Source organism: Miniopterus natalensis, chromosome 17 (genome assembly GCF_054644295.1).
Source record: "Miniopterus natalensis isolate mMinNat1 chromosome 17, mMinNat1.hap1, whole genome shotgun sequence".
In the NCBI taxonomy this organism is placed as follows: Eukaryota; Metazoa; Chordata; class Mammalia; order Chiroptera; family Miniopteridae; genus Miniopterus; species Miniopterus natalensis.
In genome coordinates, this window is record NC_142097.1 from 13,860,853 (window position 1) to 13,872,945 (window position 12,093).

Below are 12,093 nucleotides of genomic sequence, written 5' to 3' on the forward strand. Positions count from 1 at the left end.
ACTGATTGGTCTTTTCCTGCATGCCCCTGCCCCCTCCCAGGGACTGAGACCACAACCCTCCCCCACCGGAAAACTGAGATCCTCATCTGAGGAAATGTTTATTGGTTTTAGAAAGAGAGGAAAGGGGAGAGAGAGAGAGAGAGAGAGAAGCATCGATGTGTGAAAGAAACATCTATCAGTTGCCTCTGGCACGCACCCGGACTAGGGATCCAACCCCCAGCCTACATATGTGCCCTGAGCTGGAATCGAACCTGCAGCCTTTTTGGTGTATGGGACCACACTCCAACCAACTGAGCCACCAGGCCTGGGCAGACCTCTCTTTCACTCTCTTTACAAATATGTAACAGCCCTGAATCACTGGAGAGGCTAAGTGGGTTTTTGTGGTGGTGTGTTTTTTTTAAGTTGCTTTGTGCTTATTTTCCTTGACTGGATTTGTTCTTTGTCTAAATACATTATATACAGTTCTTGTTATTGTCACTTGTAACTTAACTCAGTATTTTTTGCTACTGTTCTCATTTTGTTCACTTGAATAATGCTTAATTTAAAAATGTAACCACATAGTCCTGGCTGGGTGGCTCTGTTGGTTGGAGCATTGCCCTGTCTGTACACCAAAAAAGGTTGCAGGTTCGATTCTGGGTCAGGGCACATACCTAGGTTGTGGGTTCGATCCCCAGTCAGGGCACATATAGAAGGCAACCCATCAATGTTTCTCTCTCTCCCTTCCTCTCTCTCTCTCTAAAATCAATAAACATATCCTCAGGTGAGGATTAAAAAAAAAAAATGTAAGCACATAAAGAGTGTTTTACTTTGTCTGATTTTTCCCCAGGTGGTATAGCTGCATGCTGGGAAAGAAGTGCAGCCTTGCTCCCCTGAAGGAAGAACTCCGCATACAAGGGGTGAGCCTTTGTCATTGCTGTTCTTGGATAGCTACTTTTGGTGGTAGTTGGACTATAGAATTTTCCTTTATACCTCAAATCTCTAAATGGGTTTTTCTGTTTATTTTTACTTTATTTTTTAATTTTGTAATTTTGGGGCCAAAAGGGACTTTTCATAAATTATTTAAATAAGGCCTTGTTTGACAATTACTTATAATAAAGAAAAGGTGGGAAAACAGGTTGAGTAGAATGTCAGAGAGAAACCACAAATAAAAAAGCCTGGTGTCTACCTACCACACCTGACTCCTTTATATAATTGCAGAAACTCAAGGCTACATACATTAAGGGACTTGTTCTGGATTATGCGTTTAGTTGTCAAAGAACAGCTAGAACCAGAGCTATCCTCAGAAAGTTTGTTTCCCTCTATGGTGCAGTCCACATGGATTCAGCCCTTTGCTTCTGTTTTGAAAAGCAAGTGGCAAATAAATACTCCCCCACTATTCCCATTGCCCCTCCCAGTTTATGGTGTTTTGGCATGAGTAAGCCTGGGCAGGATGACTTTTCAAAGAAAAATCAGATGTGGGTCAGTGGTGGAAGCCAAATTTCTGATTTCTGGTTTCTCTCTGACATTCTACTTATGCTGTGTTCCCTAGCACACTTTTTTGTTGTTGTTGTTAAAATTATAACAGCTAGAGTTGTTTCATTTTCTTTCTTAAAATCTGATAGACAAAAGGGAGACTACATAGGTATGTCTAGCCATCCAGTGGCTGTCTTACAAAAAGAAAACAACAACAACATTCAAATCATTTTACCAATGATTATTTGAAGAGCTGTGTTTTGGGTGGTTCATATATTTGGATCTCAAGCCAGAACTATAAATTTTTTCTAATGTTTTATGGGAGGGGGGAAAAATCCACAACTTTGTTGAGAGATAACTTATTTATTGGTTATTAGGCAGCTATGCATAATTGTTTTGGGATATTAATGTTTGTTAACTGATAAAAAGAAAGACCAACACATAATTTCACATGAGGCAGCAGCCAGAAACATATTGGTAGAATGACTTCAATTTGATGAGATGCTGTGTTTGTTGGTTTCAGGTTCCTAAAGTCACCTACACTGAATTCTGTCAAGGTCGGACAATGAGATGGGCCTTAGCTTGGAGTTTTTATGATGATGTAACAGTACCAGTAAGTAGAGACCTTGCTTTAGCATCTCCAAATACCAGCACATGGTGGGTTTTAGTAGGTCATCAATGAACTAAATCTGTGCTGTCTTGTTCCCCTGAACTTTACTCCAAATTCTTGCATCAGAATGGAAAGTGGTTGTAAACATGATACAGCCCTGGAAGGCTGACTGTGGTCATTGTGGGGCCTTTCTCGTGGTTTGGTACAGACAGATTCTTGCTCAGGAAACATAAATGAATTGCAAATGCATCTTTTAGGAATTAAAAATTCAGATAATTTAACTCGTAGAAACACCCTGCAGGTATAATTATTCTGTTGGACATTCCTCAAGAAAGGGAATGGGAATCTGTTTTCCTTTACTCACTGTGGCTTTCCTAGAGTACCTATCTCCTGGAATTCCTAGTTGAATATAGAAATTTGCCATTCGGTGTTGCAGGGTTTTGTTATGTAACACTTAGAACCCTTCGCTAGAATGGTCCCTATTGGCTTTAAGATTAGCACTAGAATATTGGTCAGTTTTGAGGCTGTGATAGGTCATTAACCTATTCTCTCTACTTTGCGTATGCTTGAGCTTGAACATTAACATTTTCTGTAATACAACATTTTAAAAAACAATTTGTTCCACAAACTTCTCCTTTGTCCTCCGTGCTGCTCTATGTAAATGAATTGAAGACTCTTCTGAAAAGAAGTCATAATAGAATAGTATCTCTTCTCACATTCCTCTGATAGGAGTGACTGACTTATTGCTGCCTGTAGCCTTCTGCCTTAAGTTTATGCACAGCCTGTGCTCCTCCTGCCCGTAGTACTGATGGAGGCCTGGTGCCTAGTCCTTCCGGTCTTGAATCCCTTGCCCATACAATAGGGTTGTTCTCAGTGCTCCTCTCCAAAGGTCTTGGCTACTCATGATCTCTAAAGTCACCTTAAATGTTCCAGTTTCATAGGGCAGAGGAGTAGAGACATGTGCACAAGTACAAAGGGACAATTTGCAGGTGTTTCTGAATACATGAGCTCGAATTTGAAACTGAGCCTGTCCTTCCTAATCTTCTGCAACTAGGTGTACTGCTGGGTTGAAATAAGTTTCCCAGTCTACTTTGAATGCCCTGTCCCATGGAAACCGAGACCCGCTGCTGTATAATAACTGCAGCAGCAGGATCCTGAGTGGTTAAAGTTTGAAACACTCACTGGTTACAAAGATGTTTCTGCTTTTTGGACTTCCCTCCTTTATCTTTCATCTTCTAGAATACCAGGGTTTTCACACCAGATTGTTAAAATCATTCGTAGTGCCTTGGGTTAGTCCTAGGCAGACCCTAACAGCTACAAGAAAGTTGAACTGCACCTGTTCCCAATGCTTTCTGTTTAACTTGCTTCCTACGTGTGTTGGCACCCCAGGTGGAAGAGCTCATAATGAGCTCTGGCGCTCTTCACGTCATCTCAGAGACAGAGTCGCCTTCGCTGCCTTGGAGTAGTAGCTGTTTCAGAGTGAAGTCAAAGGGCACTGTGTTTCTGCGTTAGCAAAATCAGCTGGTTTTGAAAGGGAACTTTCTACGCCTCCCTGCCTTTCTGTCTTTTAGTCCCTCCTTGGGCCCTGTTCACAGTTTCAGCCATCAAAGGATGCCTTTTGCTAAGGGCCTCAGGTTTCTTCTATGCCAGAGTACTCATCCCTCCCCAGCACTGCCCCAACCCAAAGCTGTTAATAATGCATTCCCAAGTGTTTCGTTAGGTGCACTTAAACTGCTACAGGGAAAATGGCAATTTCTGATCTGTGGTAACCCAGCAACAGTTTCTTAGCACTGGTGCCCTTGATCAGCAACTGCTCTCCCAGGGGTAGTCCCAGGGCACTCATGAGGTTTTTAGTGGGCTGTCCTCTTGGTTCCCCTTCCCTCTGCCTGGGCTTCTCCTCACCTCTTGCCTTTTGAAGGAGTGACTGTCACCTGATTTTCCCCTTCTTGATCCTGTTGGGGGTGGGGAAGGAGGAGGACACTGCTTTAGATGAGGAGAGAGGAAGCCAAGATCTAGAGCTAGTTAGGCAGAAACATTGACCTACTTTCCCACCCCCATCCCCAGTCCAGCCTTTTTAGGGTAAATGTTCAAGTTACTATGGCAACTTCTGTTTTCACTTACCTCAGACCTAACTGACTCCTTTCTGTTGGTGCTGAATGCTGAAAAATTCTAATTCACTGCTGATTCAGTGCCTACCCTAAACCCATTGCTCTTGTCTAGATTTATTTTAGCAACAAAAAGACGAGTCCTGGTGTTGATAGAATTTTTGTACAATTATTTTTGACTGATGATGAATATAAGGAAGCATCTTGGAAGGACTGCTCTTTACAGAATTTTAACAAGCCACTTAGCATGCCTCTTTTTCCCAGCCTCTCTTCTAATTGCTCCAAGCGTTATTTAAGCTTTGCTTTCAGAAGCCTGATGCTTGTTAAAAGAAAAAGGAAAAATACTGTGGCTCTAGCAAGTTGTGCACTCTTGGCATGAGCATTGCCCAGAAACTCTTTCTCTGCCTTCAAGACATTTCCTGGGACTGTCCTGTCTAGGGAGTAATAACCATAGGGCCTTTTGGAAAGCAGATGGAGGGAAGGGGTCAAATGAATTAGGTAGCCTTGTTTGTGTCAGAGTTTGGGGTCTCCTGACAGTGCTCTATTTATAACTATAGGTTTTCAAACTACTAGTTCCAGATAGATTAGGGATTCCTTGTAGGTGTCCCAGGGATGATGTTGGGGGCAGACATCAGGTTGGTACTTCATTTTAACCAGAGCTGATCTACTTTTAGCAATGTTATGTATTGATTTTATTTGTTTAAAGGATTTACTGTTAAGAAATGGTTTGAAAACAAGTATTATACCATGGTATACATTATAAAATAGATGTGATGATTAGGGAGCTGAGCTCTTGAGCAAAACCAAAGCTCAGGACCCTCTTCTTACTTACGTTTCTTATTAAGCATGATCTCCATTGTGGTAATACCAAAGAAGTGACACCATTTTCTATCCCTTATGAGGATCAGTTTTATGGGAGAGAAAACGTGAAGGATTGATTCAGAATTGTGTATGAGTGAGAGCTAAAATGAGTGGTAGGGGCCAGAATGGTTGAGAAAGAGTTCAGGCTGGGCTCATCAGAGGTGACTTCGTCGGGGAGGAGTTGTTATTGCCTGACTTGCAGTGGGTGCTCAGTAAGTATTTTCTGAATGTGGAAAGGAATGGTATAGGACTTTTGCTAAGGTGCAACGTTACAAGCAGGACATTAATAGATGTAGTAGATTTGAGGCACTGGGTACAGCCTTTGTGGTTTGAATGGTTCACTTCTCACACATTGTCATTGTGTCTAAACCTTACAACAGTCAAGTAAATTAGATGGTGGTATTCCTACCTACTAGCTGAGTGAACTGGAGGCTCTCCAAAGTCAGGTTGGAACCCAGATCAGTCTGATTTCGAGGCCTATGTTCGTAGTCAGTCTGATACTCTGCTTTCCAAAGTACTGCCTTTTGTTCTAGCCTGGCCGTGTAATAACCGGTTCGTGCAGGCCCACATCATCTTGTAAGAATCACTTGGGCTCATCCTTAGCTCACCCTTCTGCTAAAAAATTCCCAAGTGGCTACCTGCTGCCAGTGGGAAGTACAGCTCGTTTGGCTCCTTGGGTGCCCAGATCTGTCCTTAGATTTCCCTTCCATCCTGATCACTCCCTGTTTTTCTGACTGTACTGTCTTCTACCGTATTGACCTCCACAGACCTCCCATGATGCCAGAGTCATAGCTCACAGCCCGTTCTCTGCCTGGTCCTTCCCTCCGACTTCCCTCTACTGCAGCCCAGCTCAATTCTAGTTTCTGCATAAAGTCGTCTTAACCATTCAGCCCATAGAAATCTCTGGACTTGTACTTATCTTTTTCAGTCATTTATATTCTCTATAACCTTCTTTGTATCAGTAATTTGTTTAACTCTGGCATGGCGGGTAACACCAAAACTATTGCATGGCGTATAGAAAATGCCTTTTATGAGCTGGCCCCTATCTAGTTTTATGTTGAGCAGGTTACTTAACTTCTCTAAGCTTCAGTATTCTCATTTGTAAAATGGGTGTTAATAACAATACCTACCACATAGGGTTTTGAGGATTAAATGTACTTAACATAGTGTTTGCTGTGTGGTAAGTGCTCAGTAAAATATATTGTATTATCATTTCCTACTGTTTCTTCTCACCCGCCCCTGTATTTGATGCTCTAGTAATGAGCTACTGCTAAGTTTCCTTGGGGGCAGATTACATAAAGAGAATATCCAAATAGTCACTAGATAACTAAAAATTACCAGAGATTCCTATCTACCATCAGACTCCTCATCTATCAAGTTAATTCAGACACTGCCTCCTGTGAAGCTCGCCCTGACTCTTCCTCAGCCGACATGGGATCCTTTCCTGTTGTCACTGTAGTCCTTTGTCCATATTCCCACCATGGTATCTTCGATGTGGCACTAACCTCGCATAGTATCTGGTCCTCAAATAATAATCGTTAAAGGAGTGGAAATAAAGGAACAAATGATGTGGTACAGTGATTCTCAGACTTTCCCACTGAAGTACCACCTTTAGCAGAAAACGGTCACTGACAAACCCCTGAGCATCAAAGGGACAGTGAAGACGTTCTCAGGAAGCGCTCTGTGATCATGAAGTCTCCTCTTTCTTTAAAATCCATTTGAATTTTGCATTCTATTCCCTGATTTTATTTCCATTTTTAAAAGTTAAATAATTTTAATATTGAGTCAAATTAACAATCTAAGATGACACACTATATTTATCATTTAGTTCCATTGTTATTTTTACAAAGTATGCTAACAATAGGGTTAATTTTATAAATCATAAAAAAAGGTTAATTCTATTTTTTATAGAATTGTTTCTATTTTTTCATTTAGTTTTACCTTTCTCTTCCCAAAATGCAGCTTACAGAATTAACTACAATGCTATATCAGTATGTCTTTTCCCCCCCCTTGAATTGTCACTTTTTATTGAGTTACACATTGAAATGTGCAGGTTCGGTGGCACCAGTCACCACAAACCCTCCCCCCCAGGTTAGTAGATCTTACATTTATTCTATTGCTGTTTATCAAAACATTTTATTTTTATTTTGTTTTCTAATTATTTTTAATTCCTAAAGGAACTCTCTTTTGGAGATTGGGATTTTGTTAAAACTGCTTTCAAAGCCCACATAGCTAATTCGGAATATTATCCAAAATAGAATACCTCTGTGCTTTAAAAGTGGGTTTGATTTTTTTTTTTTTTTTAATATCTGGAAGGTATTTCTTAAAACTATTACATGGTTTCTTAAATTATTGTAATAACTGGTCCTCCAAGTTGACTACTTTAAGGAGATGGCCTTCCCTTGAATGTGAGCATATTGCTTGACTTAACTGTTTATTTAAAAGTCAATCTTGCATGACTTATGTTTATACCACAGACATCCTGATTTATCCATTAATTTAGAAGTTTCCTATGAGCAGGACTCATACATTCATTCATTCTACAATTTTTTTGAGCAGTATGTGGTAGTTGGCACTTAATATTTACCAAACAGATGTATGTCTAAACTAGTATTCTTTTTTTCTACTTTCTTTCCTTCACTAGAAAAGAGGGAATTAAATTTGAGGCACTGTTTTGTTTTAGCTTTTTTACTCTTTTTTTTAAAATTTATTGATGAGAGAGAGGTGGCAGGGGGAGGCGTCAATTTGTTGTTTCACTTATTTATGCATTCATTGGTTCATTCTTGTTGTGCCTTGACCGAAGATCAAACCCACAACCTTGACCTATTAGGACAATACTCTAACCAACTGAGTTAACCAGCTGAGCTACCCTGGCTGCTTTTTTGTTCTTTTTAAATGTTTTCTTATGGTAAACATTTTAGAAAATATGGATAATTTTTTTAAGGAAGAAATTACCGTAAATCCTACCACCTATAATAGATAACCACTGTTAACAGTTTTAAATATATGCTTTACATACACAAAAGAAAGAATAGTTTCTTTTTAAAGATTAAATACATACATAAAGTTACACATCAAATAGTACAAAAGAATTTACCATAAAAGCACCTTAGCCCCATCATAACTTTTTATACTATCCCACTTTGCAGAAAGAACATATTTTAGTGGATACTGTTTCCTATGGTGGGTGGTACCTTCCTTTCTCTTGATATGTGCTGTCCAATATTCTGGCCATGAGCGCATTAATTCTTTTAATTTAAATTAAATTAAAAATTCAGTTCCTCAACTCCGTCTCACTAGCTACTTTTCAAGTGTTCCGTTAGCCACATGTGGCTAGAAGCTACCGTATTCGCCAGCACAGATATATAACATTTCTGTCATCACAGAAAGTTCTACTGGATAGTAATGCTCTAGATAAAAATATGCTTTTACCTTTACTTCATTTATCAACTTGAGACAATTTTAATTGCCTTGATTCAGATATAATTTTGTAAGCTTTTTTAAAAATTGAAAGATAAGTGCTGTTATAAAAATGTATCTGTTATAGATTTAAATCTTAATGACTTATTTACCAGTAACCCAAATTCCTCTCATGCTCACTCCTAATTATTAACCCCTTTCCCTCCTGTTTGTCTTTAGTATTTGGTTTCTTTTATGCAAATACATATGTGGGATTCATCCACATTGGTGCCAAGAAGAGTTTGTTCTTTGCAACAGTATTACTGTATCATTTGAATATACTACAATTGATCCATTCTACTCTTTAGAGACATTTGAGTTGTTTCCAGTGTGCAGGTATTATAAATAATGTTTCTGTGAACATTCTTGTACATGATTTTACATTTCAGTTGAGTATAATCCTAGGAGTGGAACTGCTGGGTCATGGATCCTGGGGTGTAAGTTCAGCTATAGTATATTTTCCTAAAGGGGTTGTTTACACCCGCCGGTGTTGAGTGTAACACTGTATTAGTAGGTGCTCCACAGCCTCACCGACACTTGATATTCTAACAGTTAAATCATTGTGTTTTTAATTTGCATTTCCCTGATAACTAATGAAGTTTCACAAAACCCTTTTAGATATTCACTATTTGTATATTCTATTTATGTCAAGTGTCTGCATTTCTTGCCTATTTTATTAACTACATGTAAAAAAATTGAATTGTAGGCATTTTCAGTGTTTTCTAGATATGAGCCTCCTTTTAGTTATATACAGGGTAGGGCAAAAGTAGGTTTACAGTTGTAAGTACTTGAAACAGTTAATTTTTGTGTTGTTATTTATTAATTATTGTATTATTTTCCATACGAACAACTGTAAACCTATTTTTTGCCCCTCCTTGTATGTTCTCTTAGGTGTTAACTTGCCAGTACCTTTTGTTAAGATTTGTTTTTAATCATAATTTTAATTTAACCTAATGTACCAGTTTTTTCCTTTATGGATGTTAGCGTTTTTTGTGTCTTCTTTTAAAAATCTTTCTTAACCTCAAGGTCAGGAATATTTTCTCCTACATTATTTTCTAGAAGCTTTATCATTTGATTTTTCACATTCAACAAACTTTTTTTTTTAATCCTCACCTGAGGATATTTTTTCCATTACTTTTTAGAGAGAGTGGAAGGGAGAGAGAGTGAGAGAGAAACATCGATGTGAGAGAGACTCGTTAATTGGTTGCCTCCTGCACACTTCTGACCAGGGCCGTGGATCGAGCCTGCAACCGAGGTACATGCCCTTGGCTGGAATCAAACTCCGGATCCTTCGGTCTACAGGCTGAAGCTCTAACCACTGAGCCAAACTGGCTAGGGCTCAAGAAACTTTTCAAGAAAACTTTTGATTATGGAAAATTTTGAATTTTTAAAAAGAAAGAGCATTTTACTGAACTTCATTTATCTATCACCCACTTCACTACTTTATTTCTTTAATATGTCTTTTTTTTTTTTTTAATATATCTTTATTGATTTCAGAGAGAGGAAAGGAGAGGGAGAGAGAGATATAGAAACATCAATGATGAGAGAGTCATTGATCGGCTAGCCCGCAACCCGGGCATGTGCCCTGACCAGGAATTGAACCCTGATTGCCTGGATCCTAGGTTGATGCTCAACCACTGAGCCATGCCCGGCCGGGCAATATGTCTTTATTGATTTTAGGGAGAGGAAGGGAGAGGGAGAGAGAAACATCAATGATGAGAGTCATTGATTGGCTGCCTCCTGCACGCCCCCTACTAGAGATTGAGCCTGCAACCGGGGCATGTGCCCTGACCGGGAATTGAACAGCAATCTCCTGGATCCTAGGTCGATGCTCAACCACTAAGCCACGCTGGCCGGGCCGCACTTCACTATTGACAGTTCGTGCCCATTCGTTTTTTTAAATCCTCACCTGAGGACATTTTTTCCATTGCTTTTCAGAGAGAGTGGAAAGGGGGGAGAGAGAGAGAAACATTGATGTGAGAGAGAGACATCTATTGGTTGCCTCCTGCAATTGCCCTGACTGACCAGGGAGGGGGGTCGAGTCTGCAACCAAGGTACCTACCCTTGGCTGCAATTGAACCTGGGACCCTTCAGTACACGGACCGACGCCCTAACTACTGAGCTGTACTTTCTATTCTGTTCTACTTAATATCCCCAATTTTCTATATTTATCATTCAAAAATCCCATGTCAGCAATCTTAGTTATTAACTGTACTAACATAATAACTCATTTGTTTTGAACCACTGATACACCACAGGTCTCAAAATTAACATTACTAGTAACAAAAAGATTTATGAAAGTAGCTTTTCCCTTTTTTTGGGGGGGGTCTTTGTGGATAATCTCACGATGAATTTTAAAGTCATTTGGAATGTTTTCTGTTTGTGGGTTTATAACCACCAAGTCCATACCAAGTTAAGTTCATTTGTTTCATTTTACTTTTTTTATTTTTAGGGATTGCCTTTTTTGTGTTACTTAATTTTGTTTTGTAAAATATATTTACATGGTTTCAATATCAAATCTAAAAACAGGGAGATGCAGCCAGAAATTTGGCTTCTTTGTCTTGTCTCACCCTAATCCCTCTTGCTCCATGGGTTACTGTTTAAACAGTTTTATAATCTATCCTTCCATTGTTTTTCCGTGTGTGTGTTGTTGTTGTCCTCACCCCAGGATGCTTTTTTCCATTGCTTTTCAGAGAGAGTGGAAGGGAGGGAGGGGTGGGGTGAAGGAGAGAGAAAGAAACATCCATGTGAGAGAGACACATTGACTGGATGCCTCCCGAATGCACCCCGACGGGGTGGGGAGCAAACTGCAACCCAGGTACATGCCCTTGACCTGGAATCGAACCCGTGACCCTTTAGTGCATGGGCTGATGCTCTAACCACTGAGCAAAACCTTTTTTAATATAAGGAAATACACCTATGGCGTTATAACCACCCCTTTTTAGATAGGTATCATTCTGTATAAACTTTTCTTCCCCTTGCTTTTTACTTTTTACTATTATTACCTATATGCCAGGAATGATGAGGACATTTTAAACAGTGACCTGTACTATTAAGATAATAATAGAAATGCCCTCTGGACTGTTAATAAGGAGGCTACACCCTTAGACAACAAAATATTCAGTCCACTTCATGGCAGCAGAGGTGATACCTGTTTGGCGAAAGTCTGGCTGTCCTTCCCAGCTCACCTCCTGTCTGTGTCCCATCCAGATGTCAGTGTTGGCCCCTTGGCTCTGTTTCTCCAAATAACGATAGTCTGTGCTGAAGAACGGCTCACAGAACAGACATTCTGCTTGTTCCTGGAGGACCTGGGGCAGTAGCCTTTCGGAGTGCGACAGAGCAGCGAAGATCCCAGTGCCAGGAGCGCTCCTTTCCCCTCAATACCATCCTAGAAGTTGCTTTGTCAAAACAAGAAGGCTGTGGCTTCACGCTCAGCAGATCTCTAGTGAATGGCTCCCTTCTTTTCCTGCAGATACTGGGAGAACATAATGATTTCGTGTGGCTTATATTCCCTATGCTGTACTTCCAATCCCGGTGACTGTTCTGTACTGCCAATTTGTACTTAATCCCTTCTCCGTTTTCACTCAGTTTCCAATCCCCCTTACC

At 39.9% G+C, this 12,093-nt stretch overlaps 1 protein-coding gene across 1 annotated transcript in view; it reads left to right on the plus strand.

Annotated features, from left to right (window-relative positions):
• The window catches only part of METTL16 (methyltransferase 16, RNA N6-adenosine), a 61,175-nt gene that overhangs the window by 36,837 nt on the left and 12,245 nt on the right, over positions 1 to 12,093 (plus strand). Inside the window, exons 7-8 of the mRNA XM_016211150.2 lie at positions 827 to 896; positions 1,976 to 2,065. Of these exons, the coding sequence (XP_016066636.2) occupies positions 827 to 896; positions 1,976 to 2,065 (160 nt within the window). The remainder of the gene's footprint in view (positions 1 to 826; positions 897 to 1,975; positions 2,066 to 12,093) is intronic.